This window comes from Balaenoptera acutorostrata, chromosome 3 (genome assembly GCF_949987535.1).
Source record: "Balaenoptera acutorostrata chromosome 3, mBalAcu1.1, whole genome shotgun sequence".
In the NCBI taxonomy this organism is placed as follows: domain Eukaryota; kingdom Metazoa; phylum Chordata; class Mammalia; order Artiodactyla; family Balaenopteridae; genus Balaenoptera; species Balaenoptera acutorostrata.
In genome coordinates this window covers 11509258-11535358 of record NC_080066.1, presented here as the reverse complement: position 1 = coordinate 11535358, position 26101 = coordinate 11509258, and the positions used below count along the sequence as shown (strand labels likewise).

Sequence of the window (26101 nt, the reverse complement as noted above, 5' to 3'; positions counted from 1 at the left end):
CAGTAAACAGAGGGGGACGTGGATTCGAGGAAGGTTTTTCTTTTAAATACAGGAAATCATAGAACATGCTTCTATATGATGGTGACTGAGCCAATGGAAAGAGTGATTATGCAGAAGAGAGAGGGGTCTTGAGAAAGTGAAAAGTGATGGAATCCAAAGCAGAAACGTGGGTGTTTGTGCTTAGTAGGATAAGGTGCCACGTAAAAAGAAACTTATTAAGATAAGGGTAAGGAAGGCAGAAAGTGTGGGTATAAATGAAGGTCCTGGTATTTTTGGAGAAGGTAAAATAAGGAAATTCCTGTCTAACAGCTTTTATTGTTTCAATGAGGGAAGGATAGACAAGAGAGGACAGGGCGGATTGTATTGGTGGGGGGGAACTGGGGGGAGGCAGGAAATAATAATGTTGAGGATAGAAAAAAATACATACTGCTGGGCAGTTAAATATTTGTCCGTTAACTTATAAAATAAGAAAATCAGCACGATGTATGTAAACTGCTATATATTTGATGTATATGTTTAGAAATCACAACTTAGAGTGATATTTTCCAAATGCACTTGAAAGTTGTAGAATAGGAGGTTATGATATTTAAATATGAAATACCTAAGGGATAAAAGAAATAATTCTCTATGAAGAGCTAAAGTAAATTCAGGTAAATAGAAACATTTATCATTTACCGATATTTAAAAAATACTGAATACCTACCTTGATTCCCTTCAGGCTAGATACATGCTTAAAGGACCTGTTGGAAAAGAAGTCTATCAATATTTGCAGTAAATGCATAAAAATACCTTAAAGATGTAAAAGTAATTTAACTATTACAACTACCCTTTCATTAATAAGCTGACATTTCATGGTTACCATGTTAAATGATCAGAGTTTGATGCAAATGAGGAAAAACAGCTAGTTTTATAAGTACTTAAACTTTCGATTCCATGATAGAAGTTTTCTTAAACTGTAAGTTAAAACCATCTCTGAATAAAAGGTGAGATTTTCTTATCCTCTTTTTTTTTTATATCAAGGAAAAAGCTACTCAGACTAAACATTGGGCTTTATGGTATTATTTACCCACAGGTGTAATGCTCTATTAAGGATTTCCACACTGTCAATAATGACAGTGGTCACCATTAGCGGTCAGATAGACACAGGCACTTCCACACTCGTCCAGCTTGTGGACACGGCGGCAGCAAGTGCATTATCAGGGCTGCTCATGGCCGCCACTCTTCCCTCTGACCATATTCTGGATGTTTCAATACAGAGAACAGCAGATGCCACTGAATAAGCTTAGGGCTTTGGAGGACAGGTTCACATTAATTATTCAAAAACAATTTAACCTTATGGGACAAAGTTGTTTTGTTGTTGTTTTAATTTAAAGTTCATTAAGGAACTTAGGATTTTAAGGTGTGATCGAAGATGGCACTGCCCTCTCCTCTCAGAGCCCCCCACCCCCCAAACAAGGCAACCAGAAATAGATATGCAAACTCATCTTCGACAACATCAGGAGACGCCTGTAATCTGAACTACAGCATACGAAGAAGTGGGGTTAAGTGCAGTGAAGTAAAAAGTGGATACAGGGAGAGAGGACGCCAGTGCTTACACGTCTCAAACAAAACTGCAGAGTGCTGTTCTCTGAGAGATCAAAACCGAGCTTCCCTTGTTGGAACAACAGGAAAGGGGGTACCAGTGACAGGAGCCTCACTGATCACCATGGAGCATCAGGCGAGGTGAGGATGAAGGAGGAAACACACGGTCCTGCCATCTTTGCAGGAAGCACTGTGTAGTTGGGGTAAGGTGAAGGCGACTCTGAAATGTGGCTGTTTACTGATACCTTTTAATGAGGGAGAGTAAAGGCTCACACATCCCACCCTGCATCATTAGAAAAATCCCTGCTAGCCACTGCCACTGCCCTTGGCCACACCTCACACAGACTCCCCTCAGGCAGCTGGTTCAGGAGGAATAAATCGGAGAGCAACTGACAATAGATATTGAAGTAAAAAATACACATACCCTTTGATGTAACAATCCTTTTTCCAACTGTACTCACTCACATATATGCTAAATGAACTATGTACAAATATAGGCACCGAAGGATTATTTGTTGTAGCATAAGATTTGATCAACCTAAATGTCTGTTAGAATACAGAATACCAGTTAAATATATTATGGTATAACTACTCAGTGGAAAATTAAACAATCATGAAAAAGAATAAGCCAGGCATACATGCACTGAATGCTCTCCAAGATCAGTGTGTAGAGCACCTATCATTTGTTTATAAAAACAATTAGAACACACACAAATGTATATAAGCGTACGTAAATGTGTGTATGATTTTATGCACAGAATAGCTCTGGAATTATATAAAAGAAAATGATAGGGCTTCCCTGGTGGCACAGTGCTTGAGAGTCTGCCTGTCAATGCAGGGGACACAGGTTCGAGCCCTGGTCTGGGAGGATCCCATATGCCGCGGAGCGACTAGGCCCGTGAGCCACAACTACTGAGCCTGCGCGTCTGGAGCCTGTGCTCCGCAACAAGAGAGACCGCGATAGTGAGAGGCCCGCGCACCGCGATGAAGAGTGGCCCCTGCTCGCCACAACTAGAGAAAGCCCTCGCACAGAAACGAAGACCCAACACACCCATAAATAATAAATAAATAAATTAAAAAAAAAAAAAAGAAAATGATAGCATAGTTATGTCTGAGAGTAGAACTGGGTGACTGAAGGCCTAAAGCAGAAGTAATTATTTAATATATATATTTTTATATGTATTTTTGTATTATGTTTGTGTATTACTGATTTTTCAACATTAATTTTAAAAAAAATTCAATTGAATGTATTATCATGTCACAACTTTGATTTTTTATTTGCATTTCTAACGTCATAAAGTTAGAAAATATAAAAGACACCAGTAAATTCAGTATTTACATGTCAAGGTCATACTGAGCACCCACTAACAAGTATTGAAGATAACACGCTTGAGACTTACAGTTTTGCATCTTCTCTGTAATCATCCAGGCCCTCGTCGTATGATTTTGATCGTTCTGTCTTTGAGCTGGGCTGGGCATCCAGGCTGGGAGGTCCAACAGATTCTGCAATCAAAACCCAACACTTAGACATGCGCAAGTGGTTTCCAGATTCTTTTTAAATGGTGAGGAGATCACGGGGTGTCACAGTATTCTAAATGGAAAACTGAGAACGTGAGACAGTTCACATAACCGCTCCTTGAAACGTACCCTGGTCATGGGAGAGCTGACGTCGAATTAAAGGAGCTGAAGTTGTGAGGCTGGGAGGGGCCGCTGCTATGGAGGGTACCTGGGAGGTGGAAGCAGAGATGACCGCAGAGGCGGGGATGTGTGGGATATCGTGATCGATGCTGGGGCTAGTCGGCTCATCTGTAAGGTGAGAGGAAATAGGTATCATCAGTAATGATAAAATAATACAACAGTAATCAGTGTTCATTATTGAAAGAACCACCGGGAATGTGTCACAGTTACTTGGCTGCATTTCTGCAGGCTCATGGGTCAGACAAGTTAACTAGAGGTTGTAAGATTTCATGGGTTTGTGTGTATGTGAGGGGCACATGTGTATGAAAGATGACCCAGCTTGCCAGCTGACAAATGCTGGAAGTACTAATTTCAAGGAATCCAACATTTACCTTAAAAGAAATGAATAAATGTTAGGCACCGATGTCACAAATCTGTCTTCAGCACGATTTATTTTAGCACACAGAATAAGCCAGCTGTTAGGCATGGGAAGACTGAGCAGGGCAGGGGTCAAAGGACTTGTCTTGCTGGACTTTGTGAAAGCCACTTAATTCCTCTGGGTATTAAATTCATTCCCTATAAAGAAGTTGGACTAGGATTATCAGGAAGGGTCATTTCTAGCTCAAGGGGGCTACACAATAAACCCACAAAAGGGGTAAAATTATCTGTTTAATTTATGTAAGAATATAAAATACTTTTGGGCTTTCATAAGCCAAGGATTTTTTAGGGGGCTTTTGAGGTTTGCATTTATTTTAAAAACTGAAAGATCTGGCTGAGAGTGTAGTTACTATTGGATCTCTTTTCAACATTAAAGGAACTAGCTGAAAATCCAGAAAGTCTGCTTTAGGGATACAATTCTATAATTTTTATAAGTGTGACGTTTAAAAAAATTTTATTTCCCTAAGGAAGTAAATAAGCATAGTATTCTATAACGTGTGCTACAGATCGATTTGAAATATTTTGGGATAAAAGCCGACTACCAAAAGGAAGATAAATGAACATCTAAAATTATTCTGTGGTGAGCAGTTTTGTTAAACTTGGAACACAGAAATTTATCTGGTAAGAAGATGCCAATTCAAACTTGGGGAATCTGAGCTAAGAAGAGGGAATATTAAATTCAGAATTATTATTTAGTCACCCAATCACCCAGTCCCAGCCCTTTTGGGGAAATTTCAGATAGCTAAATTTACCTATAGAGACACTGTAATCCAGCTATATCCTACAAAACTTCTAAATTGGTTTAAAATGCCAGGGCCAGCAAGCCTGCACCAATCAAATGCAATTTTAGTCAGGCTAATCCTAATTAAGTACACACATACTGGCCAACTTTGGGGTGAGAAGAACAAGAAGAAGTATTAGAAGTACGGCAAAAAAGAGGGGAGAACGAATTTGAGAGGAACTCGATGTGGGTAACACAGCTGGTTTCTTTATATTAATAGTTATGAGTAGTAAAAGGAAACATAGAAAATCAGGATTGGAGAATACACCTTAATACCTGCTACTGTAGAACAAATTACTTAGGAACTCATTACTCGTTTTGTGTTTACTTGTGAAAGACGTTGAAACTTATTTTCAGGACTTACTATGAAGCTTTACAAGAGCATGTATGTGTGGGAGTGGGCATAAACAAATTACTGCTAATGACTGATATTCCTAATTTAAAAACAAAGTGGTTTATTTTCTTCATTTTTCTAAGTCTTTGTGACCCCAAAGGAATATTAGATATTAAATGTGTAACAAAATGTTGGAAAATTTTCTTTCTGCAAGACGTTTCATTAGCTCTGTATTACACAGATAACTAAGTAAATAAATTGGCTCCATTCTGTGATATTTTAGGAATAAAGCCAAGGCACCTATTTATTTACTTATTTTGCATTGGTTATAATGTTTTCAAGTAACAAAAATAACTATTAAATTCACAGACTATTAAAGACCCTGTAGTGTGACGATACAACAGCAAGCCTTAATTCTTTTCTTTTCTTCCTTTTAATTTAAATGTTCCATAAAATAGCATAGAGTATAGACCAACATTCTCCAAAGTGTGTTTTATGGTATACTAAACTGAAATACTCTAAATGAAAGAAAGGATTCATGGTCAAATACTTCTGAGACAAATTGTACTACATCCTGTCTAGAAAATTCACGATATATAGGAGCATGTTAATGATGCTGAGAGTTATACGGTGAAGACAGACAAAACTTGTTTTACTTTCAAAACCCAGCATTTCTCAATTTATTTGATCACTAATCTTTTTTGTTTTTCCCCCTTTATCAAATGGAATTAGTTTTCCTAGAAAATACTTTGAGAAACATTGCAAATAGTCTCTTTTAGTCCGTTTCAATGCTGGAGTCCATCCCAGTAAAACACATGTTTTTAAAAATAGCTAGATTGGAAAGACAAATACCCATTGGTCAGATAAAACTTTGAAGCTCAATAATAAAAGGATTTCAATATTAAATTTTGGAACTTAAGAACACTTACATCCATAGACAGCATTTACATCCGAAACAGTAAAATCAATTCTGTGTTCATATCTCAGTTCTGTATTCTACCCTATTCCACTGGTGCTGTTCAAATGATATACCAGAGTAATCATATGCAATATATTAAAGTCCTGGGAGGCATACAGGAGATAAATGGATTATAAAGACATTTCTATGCTGGGGGACTTTTAAGTCATGATTCATAAAACAGAAGATGTCATTCAGTAGGAACTAAGGAGACTCTAATAAGTACTTAAAGTAGAATGTGATCAGAACAAATTAGTGAGCATTTTTATTTTTAATAAACAAACAAAATGGTCTATTTTAATAATTTTTCTAAATCTTTATGTATATAGAATTAAATAGATTTTTGTTTTATATTTTAGCCAAACTTGTCTTTAAAAGCATAATTAACCTTTTGATTTATTCCTGTACGTAGAAATATTAACAGATATAACTAGCGAACTTTTTATTACTCCAATATAATTTCATTATATTATTATTACTAAGTAGGAAGAAAGTATAATGCCATTATTCTGGTAACATCTCACAGGCCTGGGAAATACAGCTATGGGTTGTAGGGCTTTTTATGTTTTAAAAAAAATCATAAAATAATCATTTCTATAAAATATCATTTCCATCTACAATAGAATTCTACTATTCTTTGAGGCTGGCCTTAAGGGTACAGATATAAATATGAGCACAATTTAGGTTGAGAGTCCCTACAATGTTTACAACTTGAATATGTCATATTTATAAAAAATATAAGTTATGTGGAACTTTTTAAAAAAAACTGATTCTGACAGTGTCACCTGACAGTCCAAGAGCTCAACGGCTTTAACAAGTTTCTCTAGGAGAGAAAAAGTCTGAAACAGTACTGAAAGAAAATACAATATATTACAAAATTATGGCAAACTCTTCCTGAACCTATGGGGTAACAGGTTGAGTGAGAGTATGGCCTTGGCCTCAAAGCAAGCCTTGCGTCACACATCTCCAGAGGGCGCTGTTCACAATGCATTCTGTATAAATGGTGCCCTCTGGAGTTGTACTCTGCAATGAGGTTGAATCAGGGAAGTCTCTATTGCATATTGACTGTGTGACTTTGGGGAAGTTATTTAACCTCTCAATAGCTTAAATTTCTCATTTATTAAATGAAGATAATATGAAGGATATATATGATAATCCTGTTAGCATATGATATCTTAGAGCTGCATAGTAATTATGATGAAAATTTGTTTTGTTTTGCTACACATTTAACCATCAAATCAAAATTATCATTCACCTATTATTTCGACAAATATTGAGTGCCTTCTCTATGCCAGGCATTAAGGACACAGAAGTGAACAAAAGAACTAAAATCCTGGCTCTCACGTAGCTCATGTTTTAGCTCTGCAGAGAAACATGTAATAAACAAAAAATACAAATGCCAAGTGGAAACAAGTGGTATAAAGATAAATAAAGTAGCTTAAGGAGATAGAGAATGTCAGGTTCTGTGTGTATTTTAGATAGGCTGGTCTGGAAAGGCTGCTTTGATAAGGTAATATCTGAGCAGAGGCCCAAATGCACTGAGAGAGCGCGAGTCTTGTGAATATCTCTGGAATGCACTCCAAGGCTTGGAACTGGTGCCAGGGCGCTGAAGCAGGGTGTGCTTGGAGCGTTTCAGGACTGCTAGGAGGCTGGCGTGTGTGAAGACGGCATGCACAGGAAGACGGGAGGTAGGGGTGAGAGGTGGAGCAGGGCTGTGACCCAGATCACAGAGTGCCTTGTCCACCGCAGTCGGGTTCTGGGTTCTATTCTGAGTAACACGGGAAGTAAAAAAGGGTTCTGATCAGGAGTGAAATGATCCTATTTATATTTTTAAAAACATACTGGCTGCTTTGTGGATAATATACCTGGGGCATGTGGGAGCAGACTAAAAGCCTCAGTCAACATGATAGGTGTTCTAGATCAGGGCACATGCTTGTAATTTAAGTAATTTCCCCCCATCTAGTCCAGGACAGATTCTAAGACAAAGTAATGTGACAACAAAGAGGTCTTTTCAGTTGGCCCACAAGTTAAAATTTACAAAGAAATAAGCTTTAGAAAGTAAAAAGCACTGTTTAAATGAAAGGTTGATTACTAGCGATCAAAGCTGTTCCACTTGGCTTTTGTTTCACCTGAATCAACAACTAAGCACAATTTGGTTTGCTGATGGGTCTCCTGACCCCACCCCAGATGGTGGGGATTTGTCTCATTAAAATCAAAATTAAAAATGGGTACCGAGTACATAAAGTTTAAAAAAAAAAAAAAAAAGGAAAATGGATACTAGAAATAATTTTTGAGAGTAAAAGCTTATGCCTCTGGTTTTAGCACAGTGTAGAAAATGTGGAACAAGTGTTTTAAGATCACAGTGTAAAATTCCTGTACCTGTTGAACTAGAAATACTTTGCTGAAAAGATGTGTTAAGTATTTGACATACCAGCCAATGACCATTAAGTGAGCTCACCTATAAATGGGATGGAAGCCAAGGAATCACTGGGTGGACTGGTACTTGAGGCCTTCCTCTCCTCCATCCTTTTTATATGGACCTCTCGGCGAGCATCATTAGGTAGCCAGCAAGTGGTGTCTGACCCTGGCTCTTGGTCATTCACTGCCAAGATGTAAGACTGATGCCTTAAAGGCTGCGGCGTTTGGCGACCAGATGGAGGTTTTTCTCTTAGGATGACAGTTTCTTTATTATCTACAGCATTTGATTGCTGAATTTCAGCCTCTTGTAAATTTAAATCTTGAATCCTTTGAGTGGCGGATAATTCCAAATCTGGAGTGCCTGCGTTCTCACTCATCGGAGGGGTGGGCTTAACAGAAGCTCCGGATAGAGAGGGGGGTTTCCCAGTGTCCACTTGGTGATCGGGGGCACTTTCAGTCCTTAACCATGTCTGCTGATTCAAGAGACTGTTTTGATGCAAGTGATTTACTGGTCTTTGGTCTTTGATGGAAACAAACGAGTTCTGGCTGGAGGGTGGTTTTATGACGTGCGTAGGTGCTTTCAGAGAATTATTTCGGACTTTCACAAGAGGTGACCTGTCTTGTGAAATACCTCGAGGCTGGGACATTCCGCAGGTAGTTTGAAAATTTCTGTTGGGCTGCAGTGGTTTCAGATCTGCTGGAATTCTTTTAAACTGAGACACCAATTCCACCCCTCTGCCACTCACTCGCCTGTTGTCGGAATTCACAACACTCGGAGCCACTGTAAAATTGGAACCCCGGAAAGATTTGTGAATTTCTTGCTGCCTATGCCTTTCATAAATACCTCGCCGATCATCCTGTTCGGTAAATCCACTCCACTTGTAAGTCTGCTTTCGTTCTCCCTTTACATCGGGTGGTGGACATTCAGAATGGACGTTTTCTAAGGTTTCACCCTGTCCCTCGATATAATCCCACGAGTGAGTTCTGTGGTTACTAAAACTAATAGAAGGAGAGGTCAGCGCTCCTTGAGATGCACTCCTTGGACAGTACTTCATTAACACCGAGTCCTCCAGCCTCTCTTGAGACACGCTGCGTTGCCGGATCTGAACGGACTGGGGCACTCGGTCCTGAGAGGTGCTCCGACGTCGTATCTGCAAGGCAGCGCGGTTCAGTACCACCTGGTTATAATCTGTTGTGCTCTGCGAGGCTGCTCTTAAACTATCTAATCTTTCTTGAATTGTCCGACAACCCATGTGCAACCGCCGGTTATCAATATACTCTTTGTAAGTTTTATAGTTTTTCCAGTCTATGTGCTGATGGGAGTTTGGAGAATAGTGATTGACAGATACGGGAGGAGAATCCGCAGCTGGAGATCTGCTGCTTGCCAGTCCTTCTGAGTGTCCACTGTAATGGCCTGATTTAAGTAAAATGCCAGAAGGTTCCAACGACCTGGAGCCGGTCTGATGGATTAGATGGGACGTGGGAATGGAGGATGGTGGCGATGTCTTTCTTGATGCTGTTTTGAAAGAGGTCTGCTCGCTTCTGCCATACCTCACCTCCTCAGTCCTGTGGGAGGGAACTGTGTGGCCGCTTCTATTAGGTAACAAATCTACAACCTTCTCAGAAGGTACAATGACGGTCCTTACGCTTTCACTGCAGACACACACTGCTGTGTTTGACTTGGCCACCTCTGGTGGTGACGGAGGCACTTGTATTTCCATCCTGTAGGCCCTGCCGGGCTGCGTCAGTACTGGGGGACTGGCCTGTGGTTTGCTCGTGGAGGAGTCTGGAGGGGCTGTTTCGGGGGGCTGCACCAGGGCGGGAGGGGCGGGTGGCAGCCAGGGGTAGCAGACCAGTGGAGGTTCAGGTATGTTGCGGGCATTGCCGCTGTAGGCTTCGTTGCCCTTCAGGTAGGCATCTTGACAATACGCCTACATGAAGATGAGAAAAAGGGGTCACTTCAGAGTCATCAAAGGAACACTTGTTTCCATTCTTGCGATGCACTATGTTATTTTACGGTGCCCTGCTCTTGGGTGGCATTCACTAAAGCATGCAGGCAAACACAGTGTAAAGGGTACTCCACAAATTCAGAAAAGGGCTAGTCTCTCAGAAATCAAATAAATTGTAGAATTTGCAAAAAATATAAATTACCATTGCCTATTTTCTCAAAAGACCTGAAACGCACCAAACTCCGCCCCGCCCTCGCCACCGTTAATTAGATACGGACGTCTTGCTTCTAAAAATTTCCCCTTTCAAGTTTTATGATTTTTTTTCCACAGCAGTTGGCAGGTTAAATGGCTGCCTAATAAATCTCAGCAAAACAAGACTCTGATCTTTTGCCAGAGTGAAGGTGAAAATATTTAAAATCTTCACCAAATACATCTTCACTTTAGGCACTACTGCTATCATAAATAATACACTGAACACTGTCTTGCCAATTAATGATTACTGAGTCCCTAAAAATAATCCATTTTGATAAATTAAATCCTCCAACAGCCAGGAGAAATAGAGAATATGCACATTTAAGAAATTAAGTACACATTAAAGGCGTAAAATATGAAAAAAGGTAATTCATCTTCCTGTACATAATTTATATCTTTTTATTTTACGGTAATGCAAAATTGTATTGTACAAATTTATTTGGTCTCTTTTACCTGTTATAAGGAGACATTTCTCTATTACTAACAGGCAGGCATGCAGCTCCAATTATATTTTTATCAATTATTCACAAAATTATCTAGCAATGTTTTTTAAAACTTAAAAATAACAAATTAAGTAACAAGACTCTATAAAACAGAGCTAACTGATGTAATTCAGGACTATGTTCCACAGCTGAGACAGTTAGGTGTGGTGTCATATTACATATCCTCCCCTAATCAAAACAAGCTTAATTCAAGACTATCATCACATCCTCTCTTTGCATTAGACAGCTTGCAAAGCTCAAGTGCAGCCACAAACATAACATAACAGCAAAGTACTAGGAGAAGAGAGAGTGTGAGATGCTTAAAAAAATACAGATGCAGATAAATGTTATGTTTTAACACCAGTTATGCACAGGATACAAAAGAAAACCAAACATAAAAAGAAAAAAATAAAGAAAATAATATATCACAAACACATTCTGCAAATTAGTAAGATTAACACCATGGAGAGATTCCTCTAAGCAAACGTACAGTTTTAATAGATTGGCTTACTACAAATCTCTACAAAACATGATTTATAAAGCAAGGAAATGGCTTCTGTGCAGTTCTTACCAGAGCTGTGACATCCTTTGTAAATTGTAGCTAGCAGAAAATAGGAAAACATAGTAGAAGCTGCTTACTGATATAAAGACAGAATCATGTTGTCATATTGATGCTGGAAAACAGCAACCTAAAAATACATCTATACTGATTCCTCCGGAAGGTACCAAGAGAAGTAAAGGGCAGTGAGGCGTAAAGAATAACTTCAGTATCCTTCTGAGCATCTTTTTCTCAGGCTTTTCTCTGGTTCTTATTTGATTTGTCTACCATCCTCGAAAGCAAAATACATGTGGTGACATGCATTCCTAACAGATATTTTCTTCAATATGCACTGCTGTCTGATAACGTGCCACAAAGCTTCCCTTCCACAAGAGCAACATTGATGCCTCTCATTTCCCCTGAGTTTCTTCCATCTCTGCTTCCAGATGACAAAACGAATGCTCTACTATGCATTTGAAATAGTACAACCTCCTCCTTCCCCTGTAAATCAGAGCATAACCACAAGCTGTCAGCTGACTGCAGCTGCCTTTACACTAGGATTTGGAACGAAAGAATGACTGTTTTATTAAATGGGTTTCCCTCAAAAATTAAGATCTTCCAATGCTGTACCTCTTCTCCTATTTTATTAAGCTTATGAAAATAACTACTGGATGGACATAAAAAAATATTACTTCCAGAGTAATTCTTTTTAACTTATAAAGAATATTATAGAACCTAAACCAGGATGCAGTGAGAAATGAAAGCCCAGTAGCTAAAAGAAAACATGCATGCCATAATATTTCTAAGGTATGAATACAGTCAGTCAAAATATACATTTTGGCTATGTGCCACTGACATAATAAGCGTATCTTTTTTTTTTTAATAGTTTTTAATACTTTATTTATTTATTTTATTTATTTATTTATGACTGTGTTGGGTCTCTTAGTTTTCGTGTGAGGGCTTTCTCTAGTTGCGGCAAGCGGGGGCCACTCTTCATCGTGGTGCGTGGGCCTCTCACCATCGCGGCCTCTCCCGTTGCGGGGCACAGGCTCCAGACGCGCAGGCTCAGTAGTTGTGGCTCACGGGCCCAGTTGCTCCGTGGCATGTGGGATCTTCCCAGACCAGGGCTCGAACCCGTGTCCCCTGCATTGGCAGGCAGACTCTCAGCCACTGCGCCACCAGGGAAGCCCAAGCGTATCTTTTTAATGCTGACTGTAGTAGCACCAGCGCTGTTCCATGACAGGAAAACTGTGTGTGGACGAGCGGAGTCGCTGGTACAGTATTTCCGGAGCGTGTTTGTGCAATTTTATTAAGCATCACCTGAAAGGGGTGATGTATTCCTTATGCTTGATGACGTAGGGGAAGTTTGGCTGCTGGGCTTCATGACTTCTCAAGACCTCTACGACATTAATGTACATTGTAAAACTTGACGTGAAATTACAAACTTATTTGGCCACGGAACCCATTTTTTTCCCGGGGTTTTAACACGATTAGAACTTCTGCTGGGAAATGCTGTTCTAGAACTAATAATTTAGAGATACCTCCTTTATTCAAATTTGGGGAGGAATATTATCTTTTAATAATAAAAGTATATGACCAGAACTATTAAATACTTGAAAAGGTATTTGACATACTTTAGATATTGCTAAGATTCCTAAATAGTCTATATTCATGGGTCCCCACTTCTGGGTAAAATTATGGCAAAGGGGTCCTTAAATATGCACACGTAGACCGTGCATTAACAGTGGACTGACTAAACAGAATACCTTACACATACAGTACTACTGTCTAATGCAAGCAGATATGGTTGAGATAAAGTATGAATTCATTCAGTAGTAGTACTGAATTTCCTCACATATCCTCTCAGTTCATGGATACTAAAAAAGCTTGTTTGCTTATCTATCTATTTAAAAGTTTCTCATTCTCATAAAGTTTGAGAACCAATACCATTCAATTAACATCCATGGGGAAATCAGCAGTGCTCCAAAGGCCACTGTCGCTTGGTATGTGTTCCAGGTAAGTCATGGGAATAAACTTCTACAGCTATGCTGAGAGGTGCGGTACAGACACAAATTACCTCCAGAATAAGTGTAGGGATGTAAATTAGGAATAGACAATATGACAATTTTAAGGAGTCCCCTTCTCCCAGGATGCCTTTAAGTGTTCCTCTAGAAAACAAACTGCCTGCAGAGGAAAGCTTTAGACGGGGCTTGTGCAAACACTGGGGTGGATTACAACATTCAACTCTTTGAGGAGAACATGGAACCCATTAATAAGGTTTTACACTCTGAAAACAGAATTTTAAACTCCATAACTTGCTCATAGCTGTGACTGTGGTGTGCTTTCTCTTGAGTCAGAAAGTACTCAATCTTTCACTGAGACACCATGGTCAGACATTTCAATGTTTTAATTACCCCCTGGGAATCTCTGAATTGTCAATAGGCACCAATTAAACAGTACAAAATATCACTTAAAGTAATTTTTATATAATGATGTCAATTTATATTCTTTATAATGACATCAAAATCATCCTGTATTAATAAGTTGGCCTGAAATGGCATGGCCCAGAAATTTTTGAAACCAATGTCATAAGAATTGCATATTTGGCTCATAATAATTTTTATTTTTATGTTTAAGTCCAAATGGATACTTCATAGTATTGAGTTGGCTAAAAAGTTCATTTGGTTAATGAATACGTTGTTGAATAAAGTTCTTGGTGAAAATGAAAAATGTGTCATTTTTACTTACAACCGAACGAACTTTTTGGCCAATCCAATATACATCCATAAGTTTTGATGGAATTAGACAACACTCAGATTTTTTCCGACTGATTAGCACTTGGGAATTCAATAGGATATGACAAAAAATCTTTAGCCAATTTTTTTTTCATTAGGCCTTTTATATATCACTCTAAATTTTTTCTTGAATTTCCTTTACCCTTGTATTAAAGTTTTATATCTTATAGTAGCTTAGTAGTTTAAAAGTTAATATTTTAAAATTCAAGCCACACCTAATGAAAACGGAATAGTAGCAGCCCTGTCATGCCTACAGATCCAAAATGTTCTTTAAAGGGGGAGGGGGGTGAGGGGAGGTGAGTAAGGAAAGATGCCTCACGGAAGTCTTCATTTGGAATTAGACTTGTAAAGAGCGTTTAAATAAAATGTAATGTTAACAGTCTGGATCTTGACTGTAGGTATAGTGACTAACAGTAGCCAAATAGTCCTAAAATAATCTTTCAGTTCAGTTTTAGTAGAACTGCATCAAAATCACTATTACCATACCTATTACTATTGCGATAGTATTACTATTACTGTACCATATTTACTGTCTTGTAAACAGGAAAAACAAACAAAAAAGTGCAGAATAAATAAGCTAGTAAGATTAAAATTCCTGCCTACCAGTTTGAGTTAACAGGCTGACCTGTTAATTTGATACCATTACTTATGATAAAAGCAAAAGTAACTACATATCTGTTTGGATAATTTTAAAATACACGTCAGACATGCCACAGTGGGACATGGGAGAAGCGGATGGTGTGGATATTTTATACCTTTCTAAATTATTTGAAACTTTTCTAACAAGCAAGTACTATTCTTATAATTATTAAAAATACTTTTTTTAAAAATATTTTTTAAAAATAGAAGTAACTGCTTCAAACTTGCAAATGAAAGAACCCTCCAGAATTCCTGTTCTTGCTTCCCTACTCTAAAGCAAGATTACCTTGATCCACACGTGACAAATGGATACCTAATTTTAAATAGAATAGTATACTGATTGTGGAACATAATAAATAATTATTTTGAAAGTAATTCTAATAAATCTAAAGAAAAAATTGGGTTAAATGACATTTTTCAATTTACATCGCACATTCATGGAGTGGTAACTAGGGCAATGGACGCAGATCTCAGAGATGAGTTTGCCTAGCAGCTCTGACCCTGACCGGCGGTGTGAATGTAACAGCCTCTGACACTCTTCATCTGGACCCAACGACAGTATGGGACTGTGGTTTAGTTTCAAGTACAGGCTACATACAGTCTCAGGCCTACCTGGGTTCAAGTCCTAGTGCCGTCACTTTCTTCCCTGTTACACTAGAAAAGCTGTTTAGCCTGGCTGTTAAAACACAAAGTAGGCTCCAAATACCCTTGTCAAACATCAGACACACCCGAGAATCTCCACAGCCATCAGAACTGATCTACTTAAAACTGAATTTTGAGTCCATGGAGCTAAAGGCTTAATGAAGTATCTTGAAGTCTGCACAGAAAAGAACACCCAGATCTAGCGCTGAGAGCTACCATGGGTCCATTGAGGACATATTTTTTTTCAGTCAGCATCACTGTTTAGGTGACTTGACGGGTGGTGGCTATTTCATCCACTCTCAGTGTCTGAGAGGGCAACAAAATCGTTTTGTCTTTTTACAAAATGCAACAGGAAGTGCTTTTTATTTTGTAGTATCACCTTAAAAATATGAACTTGTCTAAGACTATGATCATGGTCTAAAATATTATTATATAAGACCACAAAATGACTCAAATGAATACAGTACTGTTGTATTGTTAGTTTAAAATGTATGTCACTGTACATACATTTTACAATGTATGAAAATGTATGTTAGTTTAAAAAATGAGGTTGCCAAGTACAGGAGTACTATTACCAGCACTAGTTTAATAACATAATAAATAATTCTTAATTTTACTTCATGTTTTTCAACATCATGTCATGGTCTTCTGTGAATTATGAGATTTATTATTATATACCTGTCCTTACATGAGGTAAGTTTTAAACCAAATTAAATTTTCTATGCCACCTCTCAGAGATGAGCTGAATACCTCTAGAACAACTTGATCTATATGTTACTTGAGGAGCAAACGTTCATGGACACCTGATCCTGCCGTGACCCAGGCAAATATATAAAAACTGAGACAGGCTTTCTCTTGGGTAAATGATGTTTATAGTAGCTGTAAAAATGTTCATGTTTATGTTTTCTTTACAATGAATATTCAACCTCACAGGGACAAATACATCTTTAAAAGCATATATTTTAAGTAACAGATTTAAGACCAACATAAATACTTCTGAAGGCCCCTTATAGAACATTTTCATTCTAGAATCTGTTAGAGAGAAGTATTTCCACATATGGTTTTTCAAATCCCAGATTCTCTTTGCGTTTTATAATAGATTTTAAAAATGCCACTTGTAGATATCCCAGCTAAAAGCATTTGTGTGGAAAAGAAGTTGCTGCATTTCAGTGTCCTTCAGGGAACAACGGAGAGTCTGCATGAACTATATATACTCCTTCAATTTCCTAACAAATTATAGCACACGCAAATGTGAAGGAAGACTGGGTTTAAAAGTGAGGTTTTCTTTTATCAAAGGATATGGGCTTTTAATTTCTTACGATTAAAATAACTCAACAAGTTTTAAAAATGAATTTTCTGTTACAATATATCAGGACCCTGAGGAACCTGGAAGATCTGTGTGCTCAGGTCACCCCAGTGAACCAACTTCTCCCTGTGTTGCAACACTTTGTATTTTCCCTTTATCCTAAATAAAACACAAGGAGATTAATTAACCTAATTTCCCACTGATCACATCCTCAGAACATGATTCCTTGCACTGTTGCGCCCCTGCATCAACCACACAGCAGGCTAGGATGGTAATTCTGTGCTTGATTCCTTCCCTGGGAATTTATACAGCACCGGCCATTCTGTGAAATGAGCTGTTCGTTTCACAGTTCTAAACAGTGTCCAACCAGTGCCTTCACCTTGGCAAGCAAAGAGTCTACTGAAGATGAGATATCAGTTCTGTTTCGGAAGTGCCCTCTGTCTCTGAGTCAGGAGAATGCAAGGGTTCAAGGTAAAGTTTGCCCTACCGTGTGGGCATCACCTCCTGGTCCTTTGCATAAGTGGAGCCCTACAGGAGGACCCCCCTATTTATTTTCAGTCTAGTGACTTCACTGCCTTCCGTGGTTATGTCTGTTGTTCTCTCACTATGCTGAATGATCAGGGGAGGACTCTACAACTAGTGCTACTTGACTAAGAAAACCACCACAGATGGTTACAACTTCCTTATTGAGACACTCACCCCAACAGAACTGTGCACTTAAGAAGGGTAATAACGTGTTGTCAGTAAACATGCCATTTTGAAATAAAATCAGTATGTCTTGAAAACATAAGGTTGATCTCCATGGATTTCGGTTAATTATATTTTATGTGTAAGTGAATAAACTGAATAATTAGGATTGGCTTTAGTGATTTTTTTGTAACAAAAATGTTTACAGAAGATTATTTAGGACTTTTGTTGAGCTAAGTTCAAATGAACACCTTACAAACGAAAAACATTCCGATTTCCATTCCTACCACAAGGATTCCATCAGTTCTGAGTAAGAAAACAACAGCGACAACAGCTATTCACTAAAAGGAATTTAAAAAAACAAACAAACAACAAACTTCAGCAGCCACTGCTATTTCCTAGCTCTAATTGTTTTACTCTGCTGAACTACAGAATCAATTGAGGAAAAGTATTATTTTCCTGAATGAAATTTATTTGATCATCTTTTTACCCTCAGCAATATCTAAGCTTAATAAAGGAGTTAAGTACTCCAGTTAATCTGTTTTCTTTCTCAAGAGGAGAAAGATATTTTAAGATAAATGCTAAAGATTTTCAACTATATAGTTTCACTCCCTCTCTAAGATGCTAACATATTTTTCCCTTAAGGTGTAGACTCTATTCATTGTGAACATTACTTCTAATGGAATGAATGGATACTGTTAAGAAAACTGCTCGGTAAGTAATTTACAGACAGTAATGCTTATTGGAAAATTAATAAATGCCTTTCATAAAATTTCTGACCTCATAGTTTAAAAAAAACAAAAATCTAATTCCTGGGGATATGTACTTGCAGCCTGAGGTTTGGCTTTTGGTTGAAGGAGTATCTAGAATGCAACATTTGGGCAAACAAACTCTTTAGGAATCTCATTCCAAATGACAACAATAAGAGTTTACTGTGGAATCAATAAAATATTCTCATGTTGTTTAATTGTAAAAAATGGACAATAGTCTCTCTCTCCCCTTTTTCTGTTTTTTTGGTAAAATGTAGAGAAAAACAGAGCGTTTGAGTTTTTTTCCCTAGAATCTTTTAAAAAAACTTTATACTGCACCTCCATCTTTAAAGAATTTTTAACATTCATGACTATAAAACAATTCCACATATTTGAATAAATAAAACTCACCACTTGGAGAATGTCTTCATCTTTTGGCATAACACTAAGTTCCAATGTGGTATCGCTGAAATTGAATAGATACATACTATTTTAGGGGAGGCAGAAGTATACAAGAAAGACATAAAGGAAAAAGAGTTAACTCACAAGTATTTTTTAAATTGCTTATGAGTTTAATATGGGGGTTTTAAAAATCTTTACATTTCAAATCCGAATCATTAAAATGAAAAGAAGTCATTTATATATATAGGCTAATTATGTACAAAAGAGGGCACCCTGCCGTGTGTTTGAGCTATTCATAATCAGTCATGTGTTCTTTATAACATGTTTCTAATTTAGAAACATGAAGTATATTACTTATATTGAATACTCCTGGAACAAAACTCATCAATATATAATTGTGTATTATTTTCTTTCAGGTCACAGAACAAATTACAAATTTTACCACAAATTCTCTGTTTATCAAGTTAAAAATACATTAACATAAAAATAATCAGAGAACCCTCAAATTTAACATTTTAAGCAATATTAAACATCCTAATTTTGAAATATTCCCTCTTGGCCTCAAAGGGGAAGGAAATCAGAGTTCACCATCACAACCATCAAAATGACTCCTTATTTTTTAAAAACCATATAGCATCTCAACAATTTACTTTCTTCTCCGTGATTTAATTTTAGAGCCTTTACAGGAATAGCTCAAAGTCTCATTTTATTTTGGTACTGTAAGTGTCCTGTTAAAAATAATAGAGACGTTTCTCTAGGTTTAAAACAGTTCAAAGGGATAAATTATACTGAGTCCTGTGATCTGGAATTACACTTAGATACGGCAAGGAGAGCAGGGCTATCCCCAGCAAGTGCTTCAGTATCTACCCTAACAATATCAGATAGATTTTCCCCCAATACAATCAAGAGATTAAGAAACAAACAACAACAAAAACAAAAAACCCCAAATCTAATAATTTACTGGTGTCTCTATTTGAACCCTTATTTTTAGGTTCATAAATGCTGAGAGAATAGTAAAACAATTAGAACCACAGGTTCAAATAAATTCTACGAAGAAAATATGTAGGTACTTGTATTTCAACATTTAGAGTTGGTAGAAAATACATACTGATGCTTAGATAAATTCTTCTGCAAGGATACATTTTTACATTAATACACTGCAGAATCTCAATGGCTTTGTGCTGCATTAATCCATTTGCTACCAACTGCAGACAAAAGGAACACAATTTTTTAAAAGAAAAATAAGATCATGAAAAAACAGTATTTATTTTTCAAATTGCTTTATTGGTTGAAAAATTAAGACTGTCATTCCAAAGTGTTATTATTATTCTGAAAGGTGAACTGCACCAGTAACAAAAAAAAAACAAACAAAAAAAAATTAATGTGGATTTTGAGGGAAGATTAAGTTATGGTTGTTTGGAAAAATAGTACTTTTAAAGAAGACATGTTAACAAATACACTAAAAAACCCTTAAATTACAGGCTGACAAAACATACTGGTATATTTATCATGATCTAAATTATTTTCAGTAAAAGAAAATTTGGGTGGATCTCTCCACAGCCTCCGAGGAGGCTTTCAATTCTTCACCAGTGCCCAGGTCTCCTCAATATTTAAGATCAAATAGGGCTCACTGTCAGGAACACCTAGAATCCAACAGTAAGGAGAATACTCTGAGATCAGTAAATCGTGATCACATCACCGAACTGTAAAAGTGACAACATATTAGGGCATTCGCGTACATAAGTTAGATTATAGCATGAACAGCTTTAGACATGGTTAGAGGAGCTTGATAGAATTCTTCAGAAAATAATGAACCTCAATTTAATTATAGACAGGTGAGTATGGCTAATATAAAGCAACAGATCATCCAAAAGTTACTGTATTTGAATCTGGGAAGAACCTCTTGTGGTGATGAGCTGGAAATCGGATCCCAGAGTCATGGCTTATTCTTGACAGATATTTAATACAGCAACCTCTTTGGCTTTCGATTTCTTTATTTGTAATTAAAAAAAAAATTCTAGGTGTGTGATAGAGAGAAAGAGTAGGACTAAATTATCTTTGCAATCAGTTGCTCTATAAATATTTATTTACCTTTAGAACTCAAAATCCTATTCTGTAGAATGTAGGCAAACAAACGGATTAAAAGACGATTTCTTGCTGTCTTTGTTAAAACAAATGAATTTGAGCCAAGAATATCATTCAGTGAGCTATTTAAGATAAGTTATCCTTAGTGGTTTTAAAATAAATTATATATGCATTTATATATATTTATTATAAACAAATTAGAAATTTGATTATCACTTCAAATAAAAGTAGGAAACTTAATGGTAAATCTAAAACATATGTCTCTCAGGCTCTAAAGGATTTTAATTACAAATCTGATAAATTTGCCAAAACAAAGCCACCAAATAAGCCATCCTCAGATAGTTTGTTCTTGGCAACTTTCAAATGCATTTTCCACTTTAAGGGAAAGTTTCATATTTCCACATCACATCAATTTCTTATAGGAATACAATATTGTATTAAATCTACTAGCTTCAATGATTTATAAAACCCATCTTTGGCCAAAATTAATCCTATTTCAAGACTCTTACCTGTTCTGGATTAAAGCAATTACTTGGGAATAGGTCTTTCCAATAACACTTTCTCCATTGACTTTTATAATTCGATCACCTTCAAAGAGAAATTAAATAACACATGAGGAATTCCTTTAAAAAGTCACTTGTGAGTACTTTTGAAATACTTCTTGAGTAATATATTATTTTTAATATATCCTTACTTGTTTTTTAAAGTGTCTTTTTACAAAAATGAACCTAACTTTTAATATATCTAGCTACTTATGAAAATATAACTATATTTTAAATAAGAGTCCAGCCATCGATGAATTTAGAAACCTCAAAAAGTATAATCACCAAGTGACCACAACTATACTATTTATGCCCCTATCATTTGTTTTCTGAGTTGTAAAACTACTATTTATTCCTCCATTTACCCTGTCATTACTAATAGAGAAACATTGTTTAACAGCCTTAGACAATTATTTTTGTTATCTCAGTGGTCTCTAATTTTAGTCCAACTGATTTTCTTTGTCGTATTCTCTCAGTCTATTTAGTTTATTGATTAGTGCTACATTGCAGAACTTAAACATGGGTATGGACATGATTTTGACTTTATATATATTAACTTGTTCTTCATTTTAATGGGGAAAAGGATGTTTGGTTACTCAGAAAAATTCAGTGGAGCAGAAAGGAAAATAATGAGAGAAAGGACAGAGGAAAGAGGAAAACAGGAAAAAATGTATTTTTTGTGGGCTTTGCACAGTCCCTCAACTTCATCCTCCCAACCTTGGGAAGCTTAGAATATGAGAGATGATACATTCTAGGTAATAGAATCCTATATGTTCACTGATGTACATATTATATATACTAATGATATTGAAATTAGGCTTACTTTAACTATGACAAAAAAGATAATTAATAAGTTAACAATGCATCCTAATAAACCTTACCAGTGACACCCACTACTTATATTTGTAGCTGCAAAGATAACATTTTATTCAAAAGGCAGTAAAAGATAGTTTTTCACTAATTCCCATTTTAAATTATTTCATGTTTAGAAACAAGAGAAAAGGGTAACTATTTTAGTGTGTGCATTAATCTAAACTAAATCCTACTTAGTTTTTTTAATTAAAATCACAAGTCACAAAACATTTCAGAACAACCAGCTACCAGACCACATCCACTGACAGCTGCAGATGAAGCTGGGCTTGCATTGCACTGGAGACTTAAACTACTCTTTGTGGTGGACGAATTCATTCACCTCTAGCAGGTCAGGCTCTTCCAGAACTTGGAGCTCCAAGATTATTTCATTTATTTCAACGAATATCTCCTTCATTTGCTATTTTATTAACCTTTGTCAAAATTAAATGTATGCAAAATAGGTTAAGAGGGCCTCTGAGGGTCCATTATCTAAGTGGTAACTAAAAGTGTCCACAATATATCAATTATGGTATTTCTGCCCACCCATCCATTTGGGTATCAAAAAACATATAACTAACTAGGTCTGAAAAACAGTAATAACTGATATGAAGAAAAAGGAAGAAACATACAGTAGGAGACAGAAGGAAAAATATGGAAAATGAAATATGGAAAAAATGAAGTAGAAAAGAAATTAAAAGGTAGGTTTAAGTAAGAATATCAGCACCTGTGCACAATCCAGCTTCAAAAGCAGGTCCTCCCTCTTTAACCTGTTTGACAAAGATGGTATCCATGGGTTCCAAGCGGTTTCTTTGTTTTCCTGTGAGAAAGAAAAGATCCAAGGCATAATTTTACCTCACAATATTTTCTTAAAATAGCAAAATAAAAAATGATATTTAATTGAGACAGTGAAGCAAAGATTTTTTAAATGAAGTGTTAAACACATATCCTAAATCTGGATGCTAAAGTCATCATTAAGAGGGTTTCAAGAACTCAAACATTTATTTTTCTTCTTCCATAACACAACCACCACGATAGCAATGATTTCCATTTACTGGGAACATTCTGTATGTAAATTATTACACTAAATATTACACATACCTGAGAGCTAATTTCCATAACAAGTAAGTATTACTACCGCCATGGAATGAAAGAGGACACCCAGGCTCAGAGAGACTAAGTAAATTCTCTGAAGGTCACACAGCTAGATCACACAAGGCGGTATTCAACTCTACTGCTTTTTAACACTGCATGGTGTTAAGCACTAAGTCATAATCCTAAATAAGACAGTCCTTTCCCTTCAGGGACTCTGGAGGGAGAAAGACATATGAACAAAGAATGGTACTACGGTATTAAAAAGCAGAGACAGATACAACAACATACAGTCATGGTGATGAGGAATACGTGATCAAATCTGAAAGTCAGTACTTCACAAACTGCTATCCATGGATCGTCTGCATTAACAGCTCAGGGGTTTGACAAAAATCAATGTTTCGGGGTCCAATCAGAAATCTGCTTTGTCAGGAAGTTTCCCAGATGATCCTTCTACACACTAACATTGGAGAACAACTGACAGTTTCAATACATAGAAGTCAAAGAAAGAGTCACAGGTGAGAGGACATTTAAACTACGTGACAAGCACCAAGGTAAGTACTGAGAGGGGACAAACAGGTAGACAGTGGTTCTCAAAGTGTGATCCCCAGGCCAGCAGCATTAACACAACCAGGGAATGTGCTGGAAATGCAAATTCACGGACCCCCCCACCCCAGACCTACTGAATCAGAAACCCTCATGTGACCGTGATGCACATTCAAGATGGAAAATCAATGAACCAGAAGACACAGCCCTGACCCTTAAAGAAGACTATAACTGAGAAAATAAGGCATATATATGTGTGGAGTACTTTAATCATACTTGTTAGACTGTGGCACTGGGCAGAATATGACTGTCAAATATAAAGAAACCATAATTATTGTCATATAAAACCGAAATTTTATCCAGGTATATCACAAAGGTGGCTCAAAAGAAGTAGAAACCAATAAAGGAACATCTATCAGCAACTCCCCTTACATATTTAGCTATTTACTCTGAAAGAAATCCTCTAAAAGTAGTGAATGGCTAACTCTCCTTAAAATGCAACAGGGCACAGAGGAAAACTGCTTATGTTTTAGACACCAGGAAACAGGGATCCAAATCCTTGCTTTGCCACTGGATAGTCCAGTTGCAGGTAAGTAAACGTTTTTACTTAAAAGAAATGATTGTTTTTTCTTTTACAGTACAGAGACATGTTTTTGCATTCTTGAAGGGTTTCTATGAAGACTCAATAAGATAACATGTAAAAGCGCTCAGCATAGCTTGTAATTGGAGCAATTCCTCGGTAAATGTGTTATTTCCACTCTCCATGGTGCTTAGATGAAGACTAGTCTCATATTCTTACGTTTTCAAGAATGAAAAATTTGAAAGGTTATAAAAATATACCTGCAAAGTATCTATCATCCAATTTTCAAAAATATAAATATATATCAGATCTCTTCCCAAGGAAACTCTATACAGCTCTCTAAGTTCAGAAGACGTGAAAATATTATAAATCCTTTGGTCACTTCTGATTGGCTATGACAGACAGCCCTGACTGCTTTCTCCATGAGGTTTTGGAGGAAACAGAGAACTAATGCTAGTTAAATCCCTACTGTAAGGAAGAATGTCCTCATTCTTAAGAGATGTTTGCCGAAATACTTAGGGACTAATTGTAATCTTACATTATCATATTTTATTATTATATTATTACATTTCCAGTATTATGATAATGATATCTGCAACTTAATTTTCAAATGGCTTGAGAGAAAAAAATAAGCCAAGATAGCCAAACACCCAGACACATGTATGGATGGACAGATAAAGCAAATATATATTCAACATTAAGTTAATTGTTGAATCCAGATGGACAAGGTAATTGCTGTACTTTGAAAATTATAATACAAAGTTTGGGAAAACTTTCTGTATGTGCCAGGCTTTATTTTTCTTCACAGAACTTGTCATCCACTACTTAAAGTTACATGTTTATTTGCTTTCATGCTGGTTGTTTGTCTCTTCCACTAAAATGAAAAGCAGGGATTTCTGTCACGTTCACTGATGCTCACGGCACCCAGAACAATGCCTGGCACACACAGGCATTCGATAAAGCATTGTTCAATAAATGAACAAAGTTATTATTTAATTCTTACATCAAGCTTTCAAGAAAGGCATTGTGATTTTAATACTGTCACTGTACTGAGGAGGAAACAGACTAAGTAACTTACGAAGAGGCAGAGTAAGGATTTGAATCCAGATCCAAATCCAAACATGGTGTTCCCTCATGCTTCAAATGTAACGGAACTACTTATTCAGTTGTCAAGCTTTGCCAAATACAAGTAGACAGTCCACTTACAACTAGTTTGAAAGGGAAAAGAAGGTTTCTTTCAATATAAGTCGCTTAAAATGCAAATACTTCATGCCAGTCCAGCTGGTAATCAGGCTAGGTCCTTGTGTAGCCAACTCAACATTTACAACAGCTGGTATTTAAGGAAAACCATCTATTTTTTCTAGGCTAGAGATCTGAAGGTTTAATAAGTTTTGCTGTGCCAAGTCACTGCTTTCAGGGAAAGATTTACATAATTAAAGAGAGGACACTTTTTTTTTAATTAATGTCCTCTAGTCCACTATGCCCCAAAGGTGATTATACCCTACTTATATTTAAAAATACAAAATGTAAATGAGCATTAATGAATTCTACAAAATAATAAAGAGCTGGCTGGGTAGCAATGTAGTGACTTCTGAAAGTTTTGATAGGCACTTTCACTCACACGGAATAAATGTAGTCCAAAATAATTTGGGTTTGATTTCTATAAAGGAAATACTAACTTTGCAATGACTACCATTACAAAATCAGAGAGACTTTGCCACAAATTGACAAATCCTTCAGTACACTATGCCTGAAAATACATGAAGATGGAATAGACTA

General features: G+C 36.7%; 1 protein-coding gene across 7 annotated transcripts in view; it reads right to left on the bottom strand.

Moving 5' to 3' along the window:
* The window catches only part of ARHGAP21 (Rho GTPase activating protein 21), a 126462-nt gene that overhangs the window by 24487 nt on the left and 75874 nt on the right, over positions 1–26101 (bottom strand). For 3 of the 7 annotated variants that reach the window (XM_057542315.1, XM_057542317.1, XM_057542316.1), the window contains exons 5-12: positions 22832–22924; positions 21223–21301; positions 18638–18692; positions 11442–11471; positions 8228–10118; positions 3229–3387; positions 2982–3084; positions 704–740 (exon numbers count right to left, since the gene is read on the bottom strand). In XM_057542315.1, the coding sequence (XP_057398298.1) occupies positions 704–740; positions 2982–3084; positions 3229–3387; positions 8228–10118; positions 11442–11471; positions 18638–18692; positions 21223–21301; positions 22832–22924 (2447 nt within the window). Of the gene's footprint in view, positions 1–703; positions 741–2981; positions 3085–3228; positions 3388–8227; positions 10119–11441; positions 11472–18637; positions 18693–19736; positions 19834–21222; positions 21302–22831; positions 22925–26101 lie in introns of those variants that run through there. The other 4 variants (XM_057542318.1, XM_057542319.1, XM_007189887.2 and 1 more) reach the window with 3 other exon arrangements.